Source organism: Ammospiza nelsoni, chromosome 3 (genome assembly GCF_027579445.1).
Source record: "Ammospiza nelsoni isolate bAmmNel1 chromosome 3, bAmmNel1.pri, whole genome shotgun sequence".
Classification (NCBI taxonomy): Eukaryota; Metazoa; Chordata; class Aves; order Passeriformes; family Passerellidae; genus Ammospiza; species Ammospiza nelsoni.
The window spans coordinates 33,864,210-33,890,923 of NC_080635.1; the positions used below are offsets into that span (position 1 = coordinate 33,864,210).

The window sequence follows — 26,714 nt, forward strand, 5'->3', positions numbered from 1 at the left end:
TATTGGGTCTTTGAAGGCTTTTGAAAAAATCCCCTTTCATTTCTGATTACTGTTCTTTGTGGTGTCACTGCAAAAGTATGCATCTTCTGTCAGTGCAAAAGGTGGCTCCACATGGTACTTTTTCCCCCTACAAATTAATATTATAGCACTTCTTTTGTCACCATGTGGCTGTGAAGAAAGTACAGCCTTGTCCATTAAGCACAGCATGGGTTTGTTATGAATGCAGACAAAAGACACAGTAGGTTAATGCAATAGTTTACCTCTAGACATCTGGGTTCACACCCTTGCTCAGACCTTGTGTAAAATTGAGTCTGTAGTCCCAGAAGACTCCTTAGCACACCTCATTCACAGTATTCACAGTACTCCTGCGGGTTTTGGCAGTTTTCCATCTCTGTCCAGAAAAGACTTAGGACTGGAATAGCATTAGAGCTTTTCCAGGTGAGAAATGAAGAGTGCTGATAAAGAGCTGTAAGAAAATTGCTCAGGCTCTGCTTGTGGTAGATGAATAGAAATACCACCGATACCATGCAGCATTTTTTGTGCTTGGTTGGGCACTTACACAGTGCCATTTGTTCCAGACAAATAGAGTTCAGCACCTTTTTGCCTTCCCTGTGGAGGTGGGTTGATCATGTCCAGTTGCAGAGGGGAGTGGCAGAGCAGCTTTGGTGGGCACATGGCATCCAGCCTAGGTCGGGGCAGCACACCTCTGTGCCTGAATGACACTGCCAGGAAGGTGAGATCCTGCAAGTCCTGGGATTACTTAACACTCACTCTTTCAGTAATTTAAAGAGTAATTTTGCAATTTGGTTATGAATAAAATTACTGAGTTGAGTAATGCATTACTTAAAAAAATCCATAGGATTCATCAGGGGAGAGTCATATTTAACCCAATTATGTCTTGGATTTATTGATTGTCAGATGCTGAGGGCAAAGAGATTAACTTTTCTTTGCAAGATTCTTGAGCTTCTTGCAAAGTAATAATGATATGTACCTAATGAGTTGTATGTAAATGTAAAATGAAGTGGAGGGAATCCTTGAAGGCACTGAGCACAGATTCAGCTGCAAGGACATCAGGTAGATCCACACAAACTCGTGTACATGCCAGTCTGTAACAGGCAAAAATTAGGCCAGTGGTCTGTACAATCCAGTCTCCTGATGCCTCTATCAAAAGCCATTCCTGACGGAGTAAAGGACATCTTGAACTCAGCTGTGTGAAGCAGCATTGGCTGGGAAAAGCAGAGGCAGGATTCTTTACTAATGGTTGTGGACAATTACGTGACACGCTGTGGTGGGAGGTTTGGTTATTTGTGCAGTAGTGAGTATTGCATATTGAAGGAAAAAGCTTTGTATTAACATTCTTAGAGTTACTTTCCCTGCTTGAGAATTCCAAGGGAACATGGTATGCTAGAAATAGAAAAGCCAGCTTCATCTTGGTTCAGAGAGCCTGTACACTTCTCCTCTACATTTTTATTCTTATGCAGAAACTATTTGCAAAGGGTTAATCATGATTTCTACATCATGTGCAAAAATGTGTTGACTTTTAGGCTGTATTTTGGGTATCTTTTTTAGAAATAAAACTTATTTTGTTTCATGTTAAGTTAATGATGTTTTTTAATGGGAAAATGTACTGTATTTGTGTAGACTTTTCCCCAAATATTCATTTTTAGAGAGAATAATGAAGTGTTGATTAACTCTGCAAAATGTATGTTCCACTGCTTCAAAAAGATAATATAATTGTGTGATTTGAACTCTTTATAGATATCAATTGTCTCAGTCTTACTTTCCTTACTTTCCAGTTTTATGGAGTCTAGTGTACATATTTAAAAACTAGTTCATTTTATTGTTCAGCTTGTATTTTCTTAACTCTTTCAGCATTTAAGTGTTTAATACATATCCAGTAAGTAGGCCTGGTTCTACTAAAGCAACAACTTAGTTTTTAATGTAATTTTTTTGTTTTTATGCCTATATTTCAAGATAGCTGCTTCCTGTCAGGTTATGCTAGTTGCCAATATTCATCTGCTTGGGTTATTTAAAACTGATGGTTGAAAGTGGAACTAGTGATTGAGCTAAAAAATAGTTGAAATTTTTTCCAGTCCATTGTTACTTGGTTTGTTTATTGTTTTGGTTTTATTTCCACCCACAAAAATTGTGTTTACACTAATCTACAGGTATGGAGTATTTTTATTTCATATTTATTTTTTGTTTATGTAATGTATCATATAAACTATATTTTCAAAGTATTTTTTAAAGTCAGAGAGGAAAACACTGTTTTTCCAACAAAGAATTTTTAAATGAATCCAAAATAATTTCAGTATATCTTGGAAAAGATTTTGTATTTTTTGTATTCTTTATTTCTATTCAAATACAACAAAATTTTTGTCCTGAAAAGTAGAAAATCTGAGGTTTGAGTTTTTAAAGAAGTAATTGAAAACTGTCAAGTTAAAATGTAAATTATTTTCTGTAACCAAAAGAGCTTCAATTGTATATTTCAACAAGATACAGTTTTTCAGTTTGGGTAGGTTTGAGAGTTCTTCTGTTACCTAGGAAAAAAGAAGGCATTTTGCAAAATACGTTGCCTGATTTGAGTTTGGCATTTTAACTTGAGGGAAGTAGAAGCTAGGTTGTAGATGTTCAGCAGGACAGGCTTTGAGTTCATCCCTGGCTGTTGAGGGAGGAGGACAATGTTTCCATGTCCTTTGTGGGTGTTTGCAGCACTGAGTGACACAAGTGGGTGACTTGGTCCAGCTATGGTCTGTAGGACCACTGGATCCAGAATGGCTTCTTTGCCTTCAGAATCTACAGTTTCTTAAATGGACTGAGGTTTGTTTCAGTCCTCAGAAGTATTTAAAGGTGATTGAAATTTTTGGCTTCAAGCGGATTTTTCTTTGAGGCTCATGTTAATACAGCAATCAAGATAGAATCTGCCAGGTATTAGAAATTTCTCTCCTGTCTTAGCCCTATAGAAAATCACAGCTTACTGAATCAGCAAATAATAAATAAATAAATTACCTCTTTCTAAAGGAAATCACGGGAGAGCCAAGGCAGCTGATTCACACAGAGCAGAGTCCTTGTAACATATTCAGGCATTGGTGTACCTTGTTAATGGTAGAAACTTTTCTGCCAGGTGAGATAGTAGGAGGAATTCTGAGTTGTTCTTATCTGGAAGTCACTGTTGATTAAAGGCATTTTCTTCCTCATGCCTTTGTCCATCTGGTTCCTTGCAATGTTTTGGAATACATTTCAGAGGATGCTGCAGTCTGGGGATGTTCATGCAGCAAGAGACGTAGTAAATTAAGCTTACTCTGCATGTCAGTGAACTATACAGAAAAGATTTGAACCATAGACCACAACAGTTTGGGAAGAGTTATTATAATGTGTCAAGTCAATAATTCACATTTTAGAAAAGCCCACAGATTAAATTTACAGTTTGGATTCATTTTACAACCTATGAGCCCATTAATCAGGGCTATGTAAGGTCTCTTAATGCAGTTCTATATAATCTGTATGTTTATGTTCTGACATGATGAATTGTAACATTGTAATTAAAATCCCGCAGTATCCCAGGACATCCTGAGGTAGCCACTCCATTGGAAATGTGCCTTTTTTTTCTCTTATTGCACACAGAATGGGGTAAGTCCTGGAGCACCTTGACAGAGACTACAGTTTTTGAAACATCTATACAAATCGGTAGAAATTAATGACAGAATGCATTTCCTTTGCATTACATGCCATACATTACATACATTTTCTTTTCATATGCCACATAACCCTTACCAAAACTTGTATTGGATATTTGCTAATGTGCATTCACCTCCAGTCAGGTAATTTAAAAGAATTTAACAGAATTCAATGCAGCATTTAACAATGAAATACAGGAAGAGCAGTGGTGCAGGCAAAGTAGTGTGTGAACCATGACATATTACCAATTATTAGTTTTATCTTATGGAATAATTGGAATCGAAATCTAGATGTAAATATACCCAAAGCTGAGATGCACACTGTCCAAAGATCTATATCCCAATTTTTCATTTGTGTAGCAAAAATACTATGTAAGAATGAAAGATCCTTGACTGTTGGAAGAAACTTGGCTGTTGAATAGGTAAGCACAGGGCTGCATGGTTTGCAGCACTGACAGATGAATGTTGCTGTAAGGGAAGTCCTTAAAAAAAGGAAGGACTAAAGTACAGCTTTAGTAATGGACATGAGGTGATAAAGGCAGCTTTAGACATGCAATTAAAAACCCAAGTTGTTCATTTTTCACCTTAATAGTTGTCATAATGCCTCTTACTATACCTCAAGCTTCCCAACTGTACAGATTTGAGCTCTATTCTGTCTAACTGTGGTACTGTCAATTCCAGGAACTATTTGGAAGGTTTTATGTACTGAAATGAATGAGGAAAACCACAAATTTTTCAACCAAAGTTGATCCAAGTGAGGACTTTGGCACCACCAGTGAAAATCTAAATATTGTTGTGGCTGGCATGAATCTGATTTGGATTCTGGCACAGCTCTGGCCACACTGGCTTTCTGTGCTTCTCACATTTCATACTGATGTATATGATCAGTCTGGCTCAAGTCATTTCAAGACATACCCTTTTCAGGTTTAGTGGTATAAAACCATCCTTCACCAGACAGATAGGCAGTAGATCTCTCTCCTTCCCTAACACACAGTGCTGATTTAGGATCATGTTAGATGTGAAGTTTGAATATTTCATCAAATTTCCTTCTGTGCTTCACATTAAAAATGGCTCTGTAAGTGTAATTTGTTGTAGTACCTTCTCCCTTTTATCATTCTGATATATTTTACTTCACTTATTTGTTCTGCCTATGCTCTAATCTATTGTGGGAAGATGCTTTTTATTAAAAAAAAAAAAAAATCATCTTCACCCCCCCCCCTTATTCCCCTTCATTAATTTCTCTATTTTGTGATGAGCGATAAAACCTTACAAGCATCAAAGAACGTTTCTTTCCTGATGCTAAGCTGCAGTAGTGACAAGCATGGAGGATGAATTATCTGAACATGAAAGATCCCTTTGTTGCTCAAGAAAAGGCTGGTTGCTTCAATCATTTGTGAAACCTGTGCACCGACTGCTGCTTTTATAGCCATTGTCTGGCATGCCGTGCCACCAGTGACAAATAGCAGTGTCACCACAGAAATTGTCATAGGTGGAAAAGCACTTTTTAAAGAGATGGATTTAGAAGCAGGATAATTGGTGTGATAGCTAGCATTATCTCCAGTAGTATCAACAGAGCTGCAGGCTTTCTGCAGGAATCCTTGCCCACCGAAGGCACCTAAGGCAACCAAAGTGGAAACCTTCAGATTTTAGAGGAGATGAAGCAGCCAGCTCTGTCAGCCAGCTCTGTCACCCAGAGAGAGAGAGATGGAGCTATAGAATTGTGACCTGCCCACCCTCATCAAGGTTCTCCACTTGTTCTTATCCACCACTTTCTGCCTGCATCAGAAAACAGAATCAAATGGCCAATGTAGCTCAATCTAGCTCAAAGTGAAGCCTTCTCAAGCAGTTCCTAGCTGATCAAGTGGCTGATCTTTAGAAAGTAAGGTTACAAAACCATTGCAGTCCCCATTCTGCTGCATCCCAGGTACAATGAAAGGAGCCTTGCTTGGATATGTACAGTCCAGGATGAGATGATTCTTAGCTATTTAAATAAGATACCTTGAAAACTGATCACACTGTACTCAGAATCTGACAACTTTGGTATTTAAAGTTTTTAAGCCATTTACGACTTCATTAAACCTCTATTTTCATAATCTTGCTCATTGTTTGTGAATTGTGATTGTAGCCCCTAACTATTGCTACTCTATATACTTCTGGATGAGAATTTTCAGCAAAGGAGCTGGAGTTACCTTGTGCTTCCTTGTTAGACTGTTTATTAAGAAATGTAAAAGCTTTCCAAACCAGTAAAGACTACTTGTTCCTTTGATACATGCTGCACCTAGATATCAGGAAGAGATAAAATGGTTACTGTTGTCTTTGTTTGTAATGTTTGCCTGATTATCTTGTTAATCTGAGATTTTGAAACTCAAATACAAATGTGTTTTTGCATTTGTATTAAGCAGCTCAGCCTGTCTAGAATTACAGTGAGGATTGTTTTAAAGGTACACCTGGAAACCAAGTTAAAATAATCCTGTGTAACTAGCAACTTAGGGACAAAGTGCTATTGTGGCAAAGTTTTACTTAAACAAAACTCTGGTAAAGACCATTGCATTCATACTCAATAAGTCCTTATTTTGTGGAAAAACCCAGTTATACTCAGTACAAAAAACATATTTTCAGAATCAACAATGTATATTTTTATAATTCTTGTGACAGCAGCTGCAGGCTATCAGCCTGGACCCTTGATAAATGATTTTGACATTTCCTGCTGACACTCCTCATGAAAAAGGCTTTTTTATTTTTTCTCAAATGTTGAATTCTGCATTATTGATCAGCCATTCATTAAAGGCTGCTACTTGCTAGAAGAATTACACAGTTCCTAAGTTACAGCAGAATGAATTATTCTGCTGACAAATAGCAGTATTAAAGGAATGTTAAGGTTGCATGGTTTAAGCACTCAGAAGTCAGAAAATGGCAGTTGAGGTTGAAGAGGATAGAAATTTTGCCCAAATTAAGATTGCAGAATTACAGCTGGGGGCATGTAGAAAGCCTACTAACAGGCACTGGATATTAATTTTATGGCAGGTGGTTGCTTACTGATCTATTCACAAATACTGCTGCTATTTATTGCAACATTTAATAAAGCAGCAAACATAGGATGAAATCATGTGGTAGGGGTCACAAGGCAGATGGCTCTTTGCTGGCTGTTTTTTGTTGCTATAGAGTTGCATTTATCAAGGAGGAGGGTCAGTGGCAATGTTATGCTGTTATACTGTAGCTGAGGGTAACAGAAGTTAGTGACTTTCTGTGACATGAGACAAGTTCCATTTGTCAAAGTACTGTTTGCATTTAGTTCCCATCGGGGGCTACCATTCAGTTTTCTTTCCATTGTTTTTGTTTGTCAGCCTCTCTGATTTGGTGTAATTTTTGTTCCGTTATGTTTATGTTTAGTACAAAATAAAAAACCACAGGAAAGCAGTACACTCATATAATGAGTAGCCTCCTCATTGCCTGCATACCTGGATTTCCTCCCATGGGAGCACAGGATGCAATGGAGATGGGCTGTGCTGTACCTGGAGTCAGACACATGCCCAGGAGTCAGCATCACAGAGTAATAACAGAGATCCTTAGAACCAGCACTATATGTGTCTGGGTTTTCCCAAATATGTAAGAGCATCCTTGTACCACCAGAGGCTGTGTTTGCTTTTAGGAACAAATTTGCTCGGATATATGACTTACTTGGATTTTGTTTCCTTAAGGGATAAGTGTCAGGCTGTAGTGCCTTCTAGAGGCTACTGAAAATCCCAACACAACGTTCACTACTGGTCAGAAAACAACAGAATGTTAGGACTGGGGAAAGCATTAAAAAGCCCAAAGTCTGAGAAGCACAAGCAAGCAGAGCCTCAGCAACTGGTTCTGGAAGAGCTGGGAGAGGCAACTTCATGTCTTGCATGTACCCAGGGTAGAGTTCTGTGGGGCAGCTCTCACCCCGCCTCCAAAAGGAGTGACAACATCCCCCAAGTGGCACTATAAACACACCCAACCCCAGAAGTGTTCCCAGGGGGCTGCGGATTTAATTCAGACTAGAAATCAACTCATTGGAGCCTGTGGCTCTCTCCTGATAGTATGTGCTCCTCCCAGTGTGAGTCTTGATAGGATGTGAGAGGCAGGTGAGCCATACAGGTATTGGCAAAGCACAGTTTGGGAGGGAGCAGAGGGATGGCAGTGCACCCACCACAGTGGGAGGCCTATGGGCCAGAATGTGGGATCACTGTTGGAGATGGAATATTATGGAGTTATACCAACCTTCAGATGCATCTTGTACGACCTTGTCTTCTATTCTCTTGTTCCAGGTACAATAGATAATTCTGTTTGTTTCCAGGCAATGCAGAATCAAGCCCCCCTCAAAAAAGTCTGTTGCACAGATTTCTCTTAAGTCTCAAAAAAAAAAACCACTTTTAATTTGAGATAATGTATAGCATAACAAATGGATCTCATTAATTCTGAGTGGATGCTAGGGCTCTGAAGTTATTGTGCCTCCCTGTACCACTGCCAAAGATATAAGCATGAGGGTAGCATTAAATAGGATACAACATGAAAAAAAAAAAAAGTAAATGTAGTATTATGTTTATGCCCTTGCAAACATTATAGCCTACAGTTATGGGATAAGAAAGGGAAAACCAGAGTTCAGGTAGTCTGTTTAGGTAAAGCACACTTTTTCTGGGATCTTAGATGATTTATTTACTCTTAGGCTTTATTTCTGCCATTGAAAATTAAGAATAATTGTAAATATATGTCTTGATCCTGTCAGAAGACTGCAAAGCCCTGAGGGATCTTCATGGAAATGTTCACTGGCAATATGATCATATCATTGCTTGAACTCAGGTCTTATAATTTCCTTTTTTCCAAATTTAATTTTATTGCTGGTTTTTCCTAACTAAGGTCAAATCCTCATCTCATATGCTTCCAGGTAAATGAGGAATTATTGCTGAATTCAATGACACAGTGATGTATTACATTCCTCACTAAAGCATCTAGCTCTGCTCCTTGAAGTTTCTACTGATTATTTCATGCAACATATAGTGCTGGAGGCTGCTTATATTCCCTCTGGAGACTGGATTTCTCCTCTGAATACCCAAGCACTTATTAGATATCTCACCTATATTGCCTAATATGATGATTGTACCCCCTTCCATTTATATAGACTCTCTTTTACAATGCAGCCCTGTGCTTTCTTTGGGATTTTTTTCCTCACCATGATTCCCCAAATTTCTAGTTAGAACTATCCCTTTTATTTACTGTCTGTCATTACCAGCTGCCACTCCAAAGTTTTACACATCTTTTTTTCCACACTTATATGCATTAAGCTGCAATTTTTCACTTCTGGCTTGGTTTAAATAATGTAAATTCTTCTTGTCTGATTGTATTGCTGCTTGTTATTTATGGTGCCATGGCGTACACTTTTATGTGCGGACCGGGGAATCTGCTTTTGTATGCAGTCATGGAGATCATCTTTATAAATAATGGAAAAGCTTACAATTGTGATTATACATCTCTTTGCAATACCCGTATATCCCTTGTTTCTCTAACACTGAAAAGACATCTCAAAGACATGTGAAAAGGAAACTTTGTCTTTTATCTGCATTCTTTCCATAGAAATTGTTGTTTCCTTAGACAAAAAAAAAACCAAACCAAACAGAGAGCCTTGTTCATCTTGGAATTCCTCATCTCCTGAGAATATATAATGTGAAGCCCTCAGTGCTGCACTTTCTTTAATTCGTGGTAAGATGACCTGCTGCTTGTACTTACCAAGCTGCATCCTGTGCACCTCTTCCACAGCTTTCCCAGAAGGGAAACTGGGGCTTTAAGAAAGAATATAGCAGACATAATTATGAAGGCACGTGCTTGAGATATTGCTACTGTTGATACTGCTTCTGCTTTCCATCAACACCAGTCCTTGTGACAGCCAAGGCAGTTCAGTCATGTTTTGCTGGAAGGGCAGGTTTCTAAGAGGAAGCTGAAATAAGGAAAGCAAAGTTCTCTTCGGTCTTTGTGCACAGCAGCAGGATAAGAGCATGGCTTATGAGAAAGAGCCAAGTGAGTCACCATTGCTGTCTCCTCCTCCCCAGGGGGCTGATGGCAGCCTCATGCAGGCAGCAGGAGTGACAGCAGCCTTGCCATCAATCACCAGAGCAGAGAAGTTCCTTTAGAGAGCCTGCCTTGCTGATGCTGCAAATGTGTTTAATGGGTTTGGCTGATCTGTCTGTAGGATCTGTACATATCCAGCCAGGTTGGGATAGAACAGAGCGACATATGGCACATCACATGCTTGGAAGGCCACTCCTGCACAGACTGAGTTTCTTGTATTTAACTTAGACAATGCTAAACATGGCTAAGCTGTGCAAGGATCTGTGACTGGGACAGTTCTGTGGCATAACGATGGCAGGCAGCTCAGCCCCACACAGCCTCTTGCTCCCTCTCTCCCAGTGGGATGTGCAAGGGAATCAGAAGGGTAAAAGGGAAAGCTTGTGTGTTGAAATACAGACAGTTTATTAGAAAGAGCAAAAGCTTCAGGCACAGGCAGAGCAAAACAAGGAATTAATCCGCTACTTCCCATTGGTGGGCAGTGCTCAGCCATCTCCCATGGAGATGGGAGATGCTCAACCCATCAGCAGGGCTTCCTCATGTGTAATGGCCGTAACTCTGATCATCTCCCTCTTTCTCCTGTTTCCCCCAGATTTATATGCTGAGCTGCCATGCTTGTGGGGGATATCCTTTCAGGTACTTGGGGTCATCCCTCCCAGCTGTGTCCCCTTCCTGCTTCTTGTGCACCGACAGGCTACTTGGTGGCAGGGTGACATGAGATGCTGAAAGGCCTTGACTCTGTATAAGCTCTGCTCAGCAGTACCTATAATGTCCCTGTGCCATCAACACCATTCCCATCATAAATCCAGAACAGACCCATACCCCAGTTACAGGGAAGGAACTAAACCTGGTACAGACTATAAAATGAATTAAACAGGAACAGGAAACATTCCTGGGCACTGGCACTCAATCCTTGTAGTCCTGCATTGTTAACAAGGTCCCTGCCATGGTGTTGGGCACTTGTCTCTCCTAAACAATTCCAGGCATGGTTCTTAAATTAGTATGGGCAAGGGAGCGTCTTGCAGACTGTTGGGTATGGCCATAACAAAGCAGAGGACAAGAATTACAGGGAAAGCTGCCAGTTCTCCATTTTGTGCCAGGTAAAAGTTCTTATCTTGTTTAATTTACTACATACATACTGTGTGTCTAAAGACCTATTTTCAAAAATTTGTAATAACTAGGAATAAAGGAAGGGGGGAAACACTCTAAAAATCACTGAAGTGAAGGGAAATACATGCTTGATTTTGAAAGGTACCAAGGAAAAGATGAGATCTTGAAATTCATGGCAGTGAACTGTACTTGTCCTGTGCACAGAGAAATAAATTCTCATCAGAGTAGGGGAAACAGAGTAAATTTTTGCAGTAGTGTGTGGGAGCCAGTAGGCAGTGGGTGCATGCTTACCTACCTGCAGATCCACTGCTGCAGGGAAGGCAAGATTTGCCAGCTGATCCCATGTTGTTCATGCTGGGATTGTTGAAGGCTGTTTTGGCTTGTTCAGTTCTTATGAAAATGCCACTCTCAGTGATGTTTAAAGAGTTGGTCCCATCATAAATACAGGTATATGGAGAATGTCAGAAGCTGGGAAAAATCCTCCTCCTGCCTAGTTATGCAGTTCTGAAACACAGACTCACCTTAAAGAGATCATAAGGAAGCAAAAGGAAAGCCAGGAACCTGGTCTGCGTGTGCGGAGCCTTTAAAAAAGACTGTTTTCTATGATGGGTTGATCCTCATGTCTTCTTTGGGGTTTTTTTTTGAGGGAGGGGGTTGGTTTTTTTGCGGTGGCAGGGGGGTTGGGTTGGGTTTGGTTTGGTTTTGGGGTGTTATTTTGGTTGGTATTTTTTTGGGTTTTTTTGGGGGGGGTTGGTTCTTTTTTTAATTAATTTTTTTACAAGTAGAAGAAAGTTGCAGTGCTCTCTGTTAATTTAGAATCTAGTAAATGCTGCAGTAGAAATGTTAGAGCTGAATGGTTGGTCTGATGCAAATGCTGGTTTCAGACAGTGTTGGTGCTCAGCATTGCCTTTCAACTGTACCAAACCATAGTGACAAACTCACAGCTACTGCTGCCACAAACAGTACAGGAGACCACTGAGCTGTGCCCTGTGACCTGACCATATCTCACACCAGATTTTACTGAATTTATTATTAAAGTTGCATTGTCCAACTGAAAAAGTGTGCAATCATGATAAGTGCAAATTTTTTGAATAACACGATTGGTGTTTGGGTACAGTGTGCAGCCACTACTTCCCATTATTGCTAGAAGTCCAGATTAGTTCCACTGCTGTACAGGATGGCATTTATGCACCAGTAAAGTTTTAGCAACTACCCAAGATAGAAACAGAGGAACTGTTGTAACAAAAGAGGAGACCTGCATACTTCAATGCTGTTGTTTTTTCAGTTATTTTCACTGCTTTTCCAAAGCATCAGTATCATTACAGCCATTTCCACCAACAGCAAGAGTGAGCAGGTCTGTGTATTTTCTAATTTGTGCTGAAGCCTAGGAGTGTTACCTTTGTGAAAACAGAAAGCAAGGACAACAAGGCCTATTTGCACATGCTTCCTGACCAGGTTACACTGGCATAATTCATCTGAGTTTATTTGTTTGTGTTTTTTTCTAAATGTAGTCATATTTCCATTAAAGCAATGTCCACTCATACAATGCTGGATTTTTTTGCATTCTGGGTCAGTCTGTTTATCTTGACCTCCTAGATTTCAGGTTAGCATGATCAACTAATTGTCTCATAATCTGTAAGAAAAATCCTTTAACACACTTAACAGGTGGTTTCATATTGTCTGAGCGCAGTAGAAAGGTTTCAAACTTTGCATCCCTCATGCAAAAGCATGTATGTGCACAAGCGTAGGGATGGCCTAGATTTTCTTGTGCTGTAGTACTTTGCAGCTGGCTACAGCAAAAATGCATGTCTCACACCATTATTTACAACTGCAACAGTGAGAAATTACAAAACCCACTCTTCATTAACCTCCAATAAGGCTATTCCTGCAGCCAGTGATTGCCATTACATTGATGGAGTGCTGAAACAGCTCAATAGTCCTGGCTGGCCTGTCTCTCGTGTGACTGCACTGCAGCTCCTGCCTCCCACCACTACCCAGAACACATCCAGCAGAAGCTGCTCAAATGATTGATGAGAAAAGCAGCTCATAAAGGCAAGCACAGTGCCTGAAGCAACAGCTGTCTAGCCCCGTCCCTGCAGTAATTAAATAATGAACCACAAATGAAATCTTACAGGCAAGAGTAGAAGGAAGTTATAACACCCCCAGTGTGGATCTCATTGCAGTCTGTGTTTGTAGCTGTTGGTGTGTGATACAGATTGGACACAGCTTTGCCTCTCCCACCTGCCCTGCTCATTTTGCTGCTGGTCCTGCAGACAGACCCCTGTGGGCACAGGAGACACGGCAGTGTCAGTGCCTGGACTCTGCTTTCTTTTTTTTTATTTCTTTGGCACCAGTTCTGCTTTGCAGAGTGTGCTGAACCTTTGTCCTTCTCCACAGAGTATGAGCATAACAAGAGGTCTGCAACAGGTCACAAATTGAGTTTATCTGGGGAAAATCCTGCAATTAGCAAAATTCCTTCTTCAAGAAATAGTAGGTGTGTTTACAGGGATGCATCAGATAAAACAGGAGAAAGAAAAATGGTTCAGGCAACTGAAATTTTCATAGAGTTGATTAAAAGTTTTATGCTTATTTTTACAGTACAGTAGCATAGTGATAGTACAGAATTTCCCGTAGGTTTTCTCTTGATCTTAGAAATAAGCAACTGAATGGTACCCCATAAAGGAACCCATCATGCCAATAATTGCTGTTTAGAGAGAAATGTATGAAAAAAAATATATTCAGAAAATATACATGCTTTAAAAAATGATGCATATAATTGAAATACATGCATGTATGTGTGAAATAATTACATAGACAAATACACAAAAAAACACCCCCAAACCTGTTGAGGAAGCCTGAACAGTAGAGCTCTGATTCTGTTTTCAGATGTGGCATTTCACATCTGGAGTAATATTGTGGAGTTCAATGACTGTAGAATTCATGTAAGAACAAGTCTTGTCTATGAAGGCAGGAACTGAAATGCAGAGAAGTAAACGGGGGTGCTGTTGGATTAAATAGTTGTCTAGTGAAATACTGTAAACTCGTAAGAGAAAACACATTAAAAAATGCTACCAGCATGAGCAGACCTAAGAAGTGAAGTTATATCCTGTAAAAGGCACAGCAGTGATGGAGAATAAGTGACCTTTTCTTTTATTCTGTCTCTCCACTCCTAGGCTAGAGTAATTCTTGCTGAGTTCAGCCAGATTTGCATGGGTGTAGCATTAGATCAAAATTAGGCCCAGGTTGTTTGTTTTACCAAGAGCACATGTCTCAGGAGATTGCTTTCATGTTTCCCCATAGGAACAGTCAGAGGTGCATCTGAGGCTGGGCACTGCCAAGACCTGATGGCTGGAATTCAAACGAGAGTTTCTGGCAGACTGAGTGCTCCCATTAATTGCAAGTGGTGTCTCTGAGATGCTTCAATTACAAGAGATTAGTGGGAAACTGTAGCAGTGGACTGAAGGAGTAGTGACAGAAGTAGTGACAGAAGGAAGTGAAGCAGAAAACCTTTATTCTTTTTAAAGAGAAGTTCAATTTATGCTTTATTTAAATATAATTTGCAAGCATAAAGTATTAGTGTTCTTAAACTTCACTTTTCAGCTGGTTTCAAATTAACCATACTGTATTTCTGAGTTCCCCAGAGCAGCACCATGATCTTCAGCCTGTCTGTTCCTTAAATTGACCTGAAGTTTTTAAGTCCAGTAAGTTCCTGTGCTGTTCCCATAGCTGGCTGAGTTACATTTGCCCATCCTTGTGCTGCCTCTCCTGTGGTGTTGATTTTAAGGGGCCAGCACAGACTCTGAGCCTCCCCTGCTAATACCCCAGCTATAAATTGCATGAAGGACTGTGAAACAGCAGAGTGGGAAGCTGTGATCTCCTATCATTTCTACTGCTGTTAGTTGATTTACTCTTGTACTACTGTTGGGAAATGCTTTGCCTGAATTCTTAGATTTAGGTTACAGGCATAATAATGTTTCATAATGGGGCGTGGAAAAAATGGCTATTGCCAGATCTTTGAGGCCAGGCAGTGGCTGAATCTCTCAGTGGGCCTGGCAGTGAAGTAAGTTGTGACTCTGCCTCCTCTACAGGTGGACAGGTGGACAGACTGCCCCAAAAGCTCAGTCATTCTGCATTTGGACACAGCCATCAGGATGGGTCCTAGGTCCCCAGTCTCAGGCTGATTCCCAGACCATAAGCTTGCCTGTCTTCTCAGAAGATATATGTGGCTCAGATGTTTTAAAATCTGTTTTGGTCTGCCTAGTTCATTGTGCCACTGTTACATATGTACTTCTGAATGTGTTTCTCAGGACAGAAGTTTGCCTGTGTTTTGCCTGCCCATTGGGTTTTTGTTAGAGTCATAGCTCCCATGGAATATAGGGGACATACAGTCTGCACAGATGGGATCTAATTGTTTTCTCAATTAATGTAATGTAAATCAAGAGTAATTTGAGAGGATTGCACTGGTGTGAAACTGGCCTGGAAGATATTTAAGTGCCTACAAATTTCCAGATGAGTTCAAATAATCTATTGTTACTACTTGCATTCTGTGTCCATGACACTCACGTGCCTATTTTTATGTTGACATGTATTATTGCTGGATACTGTCACACAGATTTTTGTGTGTGTGCTATGGAATTTGGGCCAGGCACTGTGCTTCCCAGAAAGAGCATTTTTATTATGCTTGGAGCCAAAAGAATAACTTTAGGCAGCCTACAATTTAGTGCTAGAAATGTCTGTTCCTCTCTATTGCCTGCAAAAGGGGTCAGACAACTGACTCAGATGGGGACAACTCCTGTAGGTTGATCTAAAAGGAGGTGAGCAGAACTACCTTTGATGCAGTGTCCCAAGGCACACAGACATCTTCATGATGAGTAAAAAGTGGTCCAGCTAAGAGGATATTCACATATAATAATTATAATATTCCTCTACCCTAAAGCATATGAACGTGATCTTTTCCTACCTAAACTATTCTAGGATTCTGTGTAGGCATGGCACTTAGGGACATGGCTTAGTGGTGGACTTGGCAGTTATATGTTAACAGTTGAACTCAAGATCTTACAGGGTTTTTATCCAAACCATGGGATTCTGTGATTCTGTGAACCATTAGGTCTCAAAACACAATCCCTAATGCACAGAAGTACAAAGGTTTATGGAAATAGCAGGATTTTTCATGAGAAATGGCTATATTTGGCAGTATTGAGGAGAATATATGCTGTTTGACAGTTCCTTGGGCTTCTGAGTTGAGCACTTTTTTTTTTTTTTTTAAATAGAGGTTCATTCCAGTTATTTGATGGTAGTAAATTTTTAGGATTTCAGTTAAACTGGTATTTTACTTGTGGGAAAGAGGAAACTGATGCCTTGAGTTCTATCACTATAGCTGTTGGAAGTTAGGAGGATTTGCAGTATTCCTTCAGTAAGAAGTGGCAGGTATTAATCTGATTTTGTGTGAACAGGTTTAAATCTGGACCCATGCCAATGATTTTATATCATAACAAAGCCAGTGTAGCTTCTGTTAACACTGCAAGCCCATACAGCTTGAGGCCAGAAAGAATTCTTAGACTGCCTGTATATGAAAGATTGTTAAATTTCACGCACTGTCCATTCTCCAAAACCCCAAAAAACTTAGCCCAGAGTATCCTGTTAGTTCTCCTTTGCACACAAAGATCAAGGAGCTGGAGGACATGGTTTCACAGCAGCCAAAAATACACATAAACTTATGGGGAAAGAGCTTTCTAAAGCATGCAAGTATTTTATTTAAAGTAGTTGAACAATGGCATTTGTTTCCCAGCAGATCAGTCTGATACTCGTGATATTGGCATCTACTTAAAAATGTGGGACACAGTAAAAGAAAGCCAAAGGCATATGAAGTTGAAAATAGGAAAACAGCACAGGATTGATACTGCCCTTTGTTTTCTTGTTCCCCATGGATTTATAGTTGTGCTCCCTTCCCTCCCTGCTAACTTGACCAGTGCTTCCCTTCCGATCTTCCAGGAGACCTAGGGGTGGAATAAACAGACCTTGCCCAGTTCATGTGGACTGACTGACTGGGTGTGTTGGCTGCTGTTGTCCTCATCAGAAAGCAGCTCTGCTTAGGGTTGGGTCCAGAAGAATGCCTTTGGCAAGACATTAGACGTGGCTTTTTACAGTTAGAGGTTAAGTTTCATAAGCAGCTCAGCTGAGCAAGAGGACACATTCCTACCCAAGTGGTACTTTTCCTTTTTCCCTCGGATATTTGTGTAAAACTGAAATAGTGTAAGCAGATTTGTGACCATTTCACCATTTAATGGCAACTTGTTTTGCTGGGTTAAAATACTGGAGTCAAATTACCCATTTGAGTCACTGTCATACAGAGAAGATTTCACAGCAATACTGAATAATACAGAGATAGTTAATCTCTGGTCTCATTCTGTTGTCTTCAAAGGAGTTGTGTCAAAAATGACTTTTCCCAGATTTTACTTCTCAAAGCAGCCGATTTATTTGCATGCAGGATGAGCTTGGGCCAGCATGAGATGACACCTGCATACAAAGGGCACGAGTCTCAGTGAGACCAACAGGAACTGCAGCCCAGCTTCAGGGGTTACAACCTCCTCCCGGAATGCATCTGCCATTCCAGCAGCAGATGTGCTCCCACCCTATGCTGACATAACCCTTTGTGGTCACTTGCATGCTAAACATGGGTGGGTTTGATAGAAGTGACATATGATTAAGGAGCATTAACCTAAAAGTTCTGTCTAGTTGGCATGAATGCCAATCTGCTCTAGGAGAAGGTTGTGCAGGTGTGACTAGAAGTGGCAGACAGGTGGTGTCCGCCCTCTAAAGTCTGGAGCTCATGTGTCTGCTAGTCGAGAATTTCTGGGGGAAAACCAAAGCTGGATTGATTGTCATCAGTTTTACTAACAAAATTGCTTACCAACTCAGCTAAGGATACAGAATAACCTCATTAAATCTATGAAGATTTATTTTTGTCTCAGGAATAACATCTTATTATGTAGCTATTTAATGAGTTGTGAGCTAACATGTTTTAACAAATCTTTTATCGCTTATTACATTCTCTCCCTTGATGGTAATTTCAAAATCTGACCATTAAAATGGGACTCTTTTCACAACTCTTTGATGACAGCACTCAGAACTGTGCATTTCATCTTTGCTTTGGATTAGAATTGCAAAGGTGTAAATTATAGATCTGCCTTTTATGGACTTTTATTGGTCAGGTTGTTTCGTACAAACCACAGCAGTTCTGAAAGCTTAGGAGTCTAGAGTACCTTTCAGCTTTCCTAATTGGGCCACCAGGGTACAGTTAATTTTCAGTTTATATTGAGAGTAAGGCAAGGTGCTGTAATACTTCCTCATTGTACTTGAATAGTACTGACACTAAAACATCATGATGTGCATTGTAATTCTCAATACACAAGTTGCTTGTTGAAATAGATTGAGAGTTCTGGCTTCATTCACTTTGTAGTTTAGGATAAATTCTGCCTAATACTACCTGCATATTCATTGTCCTCCACTGAGACACTAGCTACAAAAAGCAAATATGGTTTGGTCAAGAGTAGCTGGAAAATTCATTCAACATACCAGTTGTAGAGCAACCAATGAAACTAATGAAACGTGCTCATCTTTTTTGTGTTTGCTGGCAGGTCAAAGTCATGGTGCGCATTTCTTCCACGCTTGCCAGAGACATGCCTGAGTCCAGCTCTTTCCTAAAAGTTGACCCCCGCAAGAAGCAGATCACGCTGTATGACCCGCTGGCCTGCGGAGGTCAGAATGCTTTCCAGAAAAGGGGCAGCCAGGTTCCACCCAAGATGTTTGCTTTTGATGCAGTTTTCCCTCAGGATGCATCACAGGTAGGCCCTGTATGATCAGAAGAGTTATCTAAGCAGAGGTGAGCACCAGAACCAACTGATTTCTGCTGCAGCAGTAGAACTTTCAGTGGACTTCTACCAGGGCTGAATTTGGTCTGCCACGGCCATCAATAATGAATTCAGTTTATTAAATTTTTGCTGAATAATGGTGTGCTTTCTTTATTCTTTACTGTAAATAATTTCTCCTAAAATTATACTTTCAATAATAGTGCTAAATGATGTCTAATAGGAAAATCCTCAATATCAACAAGTTACTGTATATTCTAAAATATTATTATTGGGTGTTTACAGAGATGTGATCAGAACTACAGTTCTCTAATGCAATCCTCTATTAACTAAGGGATTGAGGATTATTTTTACAGCGTTCTACTGTACAGTTTGCAATAAGATGATGGGGACTTTAATCCACAGGTCTTTATTAATAAGTATATATTCAGGTTTCTTATCTTTATTGGACTTTGGTTTGATGAACTATGTTACCTAAATGTCATTTAGACAGTAAAAGAGTAAAGTAACATTGCAAAGTATAATTAGAAAACAGTCCTGTAAGACTGGCTCTGTAAAAAGATCTAGGACACGGTGCCATCTAAATTATTGTCACATAATTGTGTCATTAGGTCGGTCCCTCACCCAGTCCTGGTCCAAGCAGCTAGCACCTTGCAGACTAATGCCTCAATGCAGTTCAAGGGGCTGGCCTGTGAACAGTCCCTTTCTTGGCCCATTTTATTTTCTGTTGTAGAGATAGTCTAGAAGTAGCCATGACCCAGGGTGGATTTACTTGATGTGTTGTCAAATGCAAAGTGCTTCCCATGGAGGCCTGAACTGTGAATTCTGATTGTTTCATTCACTGTTGTTAAGCAGTTGCTGCAGGAGCACTGTCAACCATTCAGCCTGCTTGAACCTTAAATCCAAGAATGCCTGGGGTAAATTTCTGTGTTGTACTCCTTAAAATACTGCTATAGTCTTCAGAATGGAGTCTAGTACTGTAAAAAGCTGAGAGGACTCAAAATAATGTTGGGTCTCTTAGCTAATTCCAAAGAGCTGTTTGTTCCCTTTGCATTCCTTACTCACATGCTTGTGGAATTAAACTCAGTCCATAACTGGGCAAATAACTGAGCATGCAAAAATTCCTCAGTGTTGTTTTTTAATCAAAACTGTATTTTAAAATCGCTTAAATAGGCAGTTTTAACAAACCAACTGCACCCCCTTACAATATGTGAATTTTTTTTAATGCCACAAAGGATGTTTATGCATCAGTGAATGCAACTTACTTGATCCAGAACAAAAGTCCTGCTTCATGTGCTTATACAATTAATGTCATTCCCATCAACAGCACAGGTCACATGAATGAGACAAGCCAGGTTAGATTTTTTGTTACTTCAACATGATATCTGGAGCAGGGAAGACATTAACGCACCTTTCCGGTGAAAATAATTATTTTCCTCATTATTGTTAATGCTTCAGGTTTTTTTTCTTTCCTGTATTTTTATTCTTTTTTTTTTTTTTTTTCCCAATACCTGTGACAGGCCGAAGTATGTGCTGGGACTGTGGCTGAGGTGATCCAGTCTGTGGTCAATGGGGCAGATGGCTGCGTGTTCTGCTTTGGCCATGCCAAGCTTGGTTGGTATTGCTAAATTTCCCTACTCAAGCAGCAAAATGAATATTTTTAATACGGGATTGCTAATCTGTAAGGTTAAGGAAAACAAACTTATTTGTCTGTGCATATTAATTGTATTTGAAAGTATCTGTGCATGATCTTGTGCTACATCTTCACCTCTTGCTTACACATTTATTCACTTTTCTTATTGTGTAAATTTGGACAGCGTGTTCTTTGAAACAGAAGTTACCTTTGAATTATTGATTCATTTCAGCCCTTTAATATTATAGCAATTTTGTCTTTCATTGTCTTCAGTTGTTAATGAATGGTCCAACAGTGATCTACAGTTTTCCAAATGTGCTTGGTGTTGGTTTGCCCAAATGCCCCTTTTATAAAGCTGTGCACTATGAGTAGTCACTCAAGTACTTGATGTTTATGATGGCTCTCTTATGGAGTGTGACTGGGCACTCAGTTTGATTTATACTCTATTCCCTGATTAGACAGTTCACTCATTACTGACCTCTTCCTGCTGTGTCTCAAACAAGTCTTATTCTAATGGGTGATGAATGTTACTGGTGGATAAAAACTCACACTTTGGACATGCTTCAATATCATTTTTCAGGGATTCATGGAAGGACAATAAAAAGGACAATCATCATCATCATTAACACACTATTATTTTGAAATACCTGGATTTTGAGAGTAATCATATGTTTTGTTCATGTTTATCTAATTGTATTTTGGAAGTACTGTCTCTTGAATGAAGAGGGGTTTAATGCATGTGTGCAATGATTTCTGTTCTTTACTGTATCAAACAACCACAGATGTACAAATATAACTTAAAAGGATAATTCAGTTTTGCTGGTGGTAAAGAAGATCAAGCTGTATCAGGCCATGATTATCCCAAATTATAGCAAACAAAACCTGGAGAGCTCTGAATGCTGCAATGCAGCCAAGTCTGGTACAATGAATGGAGCAGGTTGGTGTTCCAGTTACACCAGAAGGCCCCTCTGGACCAGGCAGGAATGACACTAGGATGAGCTCTTAGACGTGACCTGCCAAACACAAGATTGCAAATGAGATGGAAAAGGAAGCCACCAGAGAACAGGCTACATATCCTTTAGAGAGATATCCCAGCTAGGCTTTTGCTGAAGCACGAGTTGGGTCTCTGCAGTTGCTTTGTTAACTGCACCACCACCATTCCAAAAGCCATGGACTTACCCAGACCTTGACAGAGACACATGCATAGAAGTATTTTTTTCACTGCTCTTTTTGCTCATAGATTCAACATAAGAAATGAAACAAGGTAAAGAAGCCACAGGTACTTGCCTGAAAGGATGTATACCTTTATCATTTGGCTTATAAATTTAGGAGTTTTAGAAAACTCATCTAAAGGCATTATAAGCAGTGACACCTAAAACAGTTTAAGACAGTACTCTGTGTCTGTTCTTAATCAACAAACTTTTACAGCAAAGAAAAGGCAGAGCTATAATTGCAGAGTTAAAACCATTGGGGATGGTTTTGGCCCAGAGGAAATATTAATTGTAGTGAACCCATTTCTGCAGCAAGTGATCACATATACCTGGTTGGTTTTGGGGATTTTTTTCTGAATTAAGTTACATCTGTGTGATTCTGGGATTAGGTTTATATCAATCTCAACTCCAGCATTTGAAATACAGTCTAGTGCTTTGAAGTAAAATGGTATTGAAAGAATACCACACTTACATTATTCAAAGTAGAGTTCTTTAGAGACCATGGCACTCTTGCTTTGCTCAATTCCCTCCATGATTCAACCACATCAGATGCTGCAGCATTGCAAGGTGGGGGCCTGCAGCACCCTGCTTGGGAATGGGAAATGTCAGGGGAATGCGCCAGGTAGTGATTTTTGAAAGAATCTCAAGATTTCATCTGCATTTTCCATGTCCTTTTGTCTACCCTGCCTATATTTTCCCATTTCTGACTGTTCTTGTTGTAGTGAAGTTGTTGTCATGAATGCTGTGCAGGATAACCTCTCTTGGCAAAAGGCTGTCAAGGTCCTGGGAATGATGTTATATTTTCTTCATCCCCCCCATTCCTGACAGGGAAGTCATACACCATGATTGGGAAGGATGATTCCATGCAGAACCTTGGAATAATTCCTTGTGCCATCTCGTGGCTATTCAAGTTGATTAATGAACGCAAAGAGAAGACAGGAGCGCGCTTCTCGGTCCGGATATCTGCAGTGGAAGTGTGGGGGAAAGAAGAAAATCTGAGGGACCTGTTGTCAGAAGTGGCTACAGGCAGCCTGCAAGATGGCCAGTCCCCAGGTGTCTACCTTTGTGAAGACCCCATTTGTGGCATGCAGGTGAATCCAAGATCAATTTTACACTGAAACAAGTAAACATGACTTTTTTGGTTTCTTCTGGATCTATAGAGATGGTTCAAATTCAAGAGCTACTCAGAGAATAGAGTTTATAGACTTGAAAGTGTTTACTTTAAAACATGCAAGAACTTTATGACCTGCAGCTGCAGGGCCATCTGCTCTCTTGGCCTAAATATTTGTACCTCTGGTATAAGTGATATAGAGCAAGGGCTTGTGTTTGCAATAAAATGTGAAAACATTCAGAGCAAACAAAAATTCACCCCATTCTTAAAAAAAAGAAAAAAAAGTGTGATCCCTCTTTTGCAAAACAACAAACTAAAATATTTATTGCATAAATTGCTGTAGGCCATTAATATGGCTGTTTATTTCTTTTTAAATGACATTATTTATAGCATTTGCATTAGCAGTGTTGTAGGGAACATTAATTGCAACTTATTAATTGCTGCCAAGAAGTAAATTCCTGAGCTGGGCAAGTCAATAAAAACTCAAACTCTTCTCTGATTTGGAGTTTTAGCAGGAATGAGTAACTGGCTCATCTATTTTCTGGGTAACTATGAGAAATTCTTAGCAGCCCTATTTTTTCCCTTTTCTTTTGGGTTGAACGGAAAAGGGACCTATTCTTTCATTTTGCTTTTTGAGTGGGAGTAAATCTGCTTTTTGTATGAGGAGATGAAGAGGGAGGAGAAGAAAGTGATGGAGCTTGAAAATATTGTTTCATCCTGAAAGGCAAAGGCTGCTTTTGTTGAGAGCCCTGCTTATTCCAGGATGGGGAATAGAGGGAGAAGGGAACAGACCTACAGGGTCATGTACCCTGTATCCACCTCCAAGCATCTAGAGATCATGACTGACATCCACACAAGTCATGAACTGTGAGATTTTAAACAGCAAGCAATAAATTTTGTGTCTTATCTCTTTGTGGTTTAAGCTTTTTAGGCATACTTAGGTCATATTTTCCATTCTTTTGCATTCTACCTAAGGACTTGGTAAAAAGTTGTGTTTTGATTTGAAATAACAATTAGGGTTCTCATTTTCATTTAACTCCTGACTTCAGCGTTTTATGAAATACTCACTGTATCACTAGAGATCTCACCCTCTGGTGTCCTGTAACTGATGCAGTCTGGTAAATCTGAGAGACTTGAGTCTGCACAGTTCCCATTGGGGTGATGGATGGTTCAGTTAAGAATTTGCATACTGCACGTGTTACATAACTGTGTCACGACCAGCATCTCCTTAGCACTTAATTCCTTACTAAGGTGTTTTTGCACAATAACAATAATAATAAATATTCCATTATGGTAGCTTATTTTCACATAGATACAGACAGTACAGCTACATATACAAAATTAATTATTTTGGATTAGTGAAAAAGAGGTGGCTCCATGATACATGTATATATATCTGAAGTGTGAAAGACTGAATTAAATTACAAGGAAAGAAGCCTTTTCATGTGTGCTTACAAGACATTCTGGAGTCATGTGCTGTACACCTGAATTCTCCATGTCCTCAGCTGTAGGGAGGATATTATATTATATTATAGCCATGCAGATATGCAGAATCAGCAGTGTGTATAGCAAACGAGTGATCACCATATGTCATACTGTCTGTCACTGGACCTTTCCAAGTATGCACATTTTCTTGTTGCTTACATTAGTGAGATCAGCCCACAGACTGGCCTGCCTTCTGCTGACCTTGTTAACTCCTTCCTGTCCCCCTCCCTCTTTCCTGAGAGAGCTTAGCCTTCAGTGTGTCACCGAATCCTATGCACAGCCTCAGCTTTATCCCTCCTCAGACTGGATAATGTTTGTAAAGAGAAAACAGAATTACTGTCTTTTGGAGAACTTAACTGTCAGCTATATTATATGGCAGGGGAACAAACCCCATGAACAGGGAGCTCCTTGCTGTTTTTATGCCAGACAAGACAAATCTATCCTATGGGCTGTGGGCCAGTTCTGTGTACTGCCAAAACTAATGCCATCAGATTGCAGTCTTGTGTCCCATGCACAGACAAACTAGTCATAGGTGACATGAAACATGCAGGCATTCCTAATATTAGGAGGAGTTAATAATATCTGCCCTCATATGTTGTCTGTCACTTAGAAGAGTTGAGAGCAGGCTGGTGACAGGGTCTGAGGTCCAGCAAATATGAATGTTTGTATATTACCTGCCTTCTTCCATTTAATGGATTGCCCTGGCTTATGAACAGGTGCATAATAAACTTGTGGTATGAAGGGGCAAGGAAAAGGCTTCTCTTCTGGGCTGCTCCTCATATGGCATGGGGCAGAACACAAGCTTCAGTCATGTTATTTTTAAGATTTATCTGTGGACTGCTTCCTTGTAACACTTTCTGAAGGTGTTAGAACACATAGCCCTGCCGCTGCTGCTGAGTTTGGGATTGACATGTCTTCTGCAATTTTTTTTCCCACTTCTAGCCATGAGGGCACCTGGAGGGCATTCTAGTGCCACTGCCAGTGTCAGGAGGGTCTCATTGGGCATCTTCTCATTTGTGGTCCCAGCAGAAGGCAGTGTATCCACACCACATGTTGATTGCAGGAAGTTGTCGGGCGGTGTTTACCTGTGCGGGAGTTTCTCAGCCGTTTCTCCCTGGTGTTAACTGCAGCTTCAGAACCAGAGCGAGCTGCGTGCCCCCACGGCAGAGAAGGCCGCCTTCTTCCTGGATGCCGCCATCGCCTCCCGGCGCAGCAGCCAGCGGGACTGCGACGAGGAGGATCACCGCAACTCCCACATGCTCTTCACGCTGCACATCTACCAGTACCGCATGGAGAAGAGCGGCAAGGGCGGAAGTAAGCTGTCCTCTTGCTCCTCTGGGAAGTGGGCCTTCAAAGATTGTTCTTTAGTGGTGAAAATCAGCTGAGTTCTCGATTCAGTGTGGGGTGGGGCCATTCATACAAGCAGGCTGAACAGTGCCTGGTGAAGACCCACCAAAGACCATTAAAAGTCTCTGGGGATTATTACTGCCACTTGTCAGTTTAGTTGTCCTTGTGGAGACACTGGCAGTTCTCAGCCCTGTGAGGGCCTCTGTATCTGAAAAAAAAAAAAAAAAAGTGCTTTTTAAATTGGCCTTTATTATTATCTTTACAGATAGTGTTGTGGTCATGGATTAAAATATTGTGGTGACTGGAATTCCTTGCCACCCTTATGTTAACTGTTCCTCTTTGGCACCTAAATAGGGCAGTGTGTGTGGAAGCTGATGCTGGCAATCCATAAACTGGGAAGCTGATGTTGACAACCCATAAACTATACCCTTTCTTGGAGATACATGATATTTTAGTTGCTGGCCCAACTATATGTGCACAAAGGACTCTCATGGTTCTTTGTAAAGGGTCTGGATTTTTCCAATAGGCTTGTTTCCTCTCTTTGTCATGTATGCTTTCACTGGGTTGTGTCTTTACTTCCATATCCCAGGAAAAGGTGATTCTATGTCTAAATTTGTTTTTGTAATTTTCAAAGCTTTCTGTTTTCTCACACCATTTATATTTTTATTATGTTTGTCTTCTGTTTCAAGTCTCCCAAACTGTTTATGTCTTAAGATATACAGAGAGGGGGTTTTGTTAGTAAATTCCAATGATAAAAGATTTGTATAATGTAGGAAGAACCCCCACTGAAAAAGAAAACTCTGACATTGAAAATATTTTTTTCAAATAATCATTCTTTACAGGGAAAAATGTTTGAAAGAGACCAGAGAAATCTCCTTCTTTAAACTCATGGGCTTAAGCAATTCTGCACAAACAGCATATGTTTCAGCTCCTGGCTCTGCACAGGCTATTGGTAATAAGGAATAGATTGCAAGGTGATGTGTAGTGGGTGTTCAGCACTGCAGTATTAACACCTAATGTTTAAATGAAGAAAATTTGCACTGAGTGTACTTACAGGAGAGAAAAACCAAAAAGTTCCTCTAAATGGAAGTGCAGCTTGCATGTATTTAAGTAATAACCCCTGTGGAATTGGCAGTCAGAAATCTCAATTAACTAAAGATTTATTAATTAACCACCCTGCGGTGGAAA

At 40.1% G+C, this 26,714-nt stretch overlaps 1 protein-coding gene across 1 annotated transcript in view; it reads left to right on the forward strand.

Annotated features, from left to right (window-relative positions):
- KIF26B (kinesin family member 26B) overlaps positions 1-26,714 on the forward strand; it is a 268,000-nt gene that overhangs the window by 189,925 nt on the left and 51,361 nt on the right. Inside the window, exons 6-9 of the mRNA XM_059468318.1 lie at positions 18,509-18,715; positions 20,260-20,353; positions 22,412-22,674; positions 25,310-25,493. Of these exons, the coding sequence (XP_059324301.1) occupies positions 18,509-18,715; positions 20,260-20,353; positions 22,412-22,674; positions 25,310-25,493 (748 nt within the window). The remainder of the gene's footprint in view (positions 1-18,508; positions 18,716-20,259; positions 20,354-22,411; positions 22,675-25,309; positions 25,494-26,714) is intronic.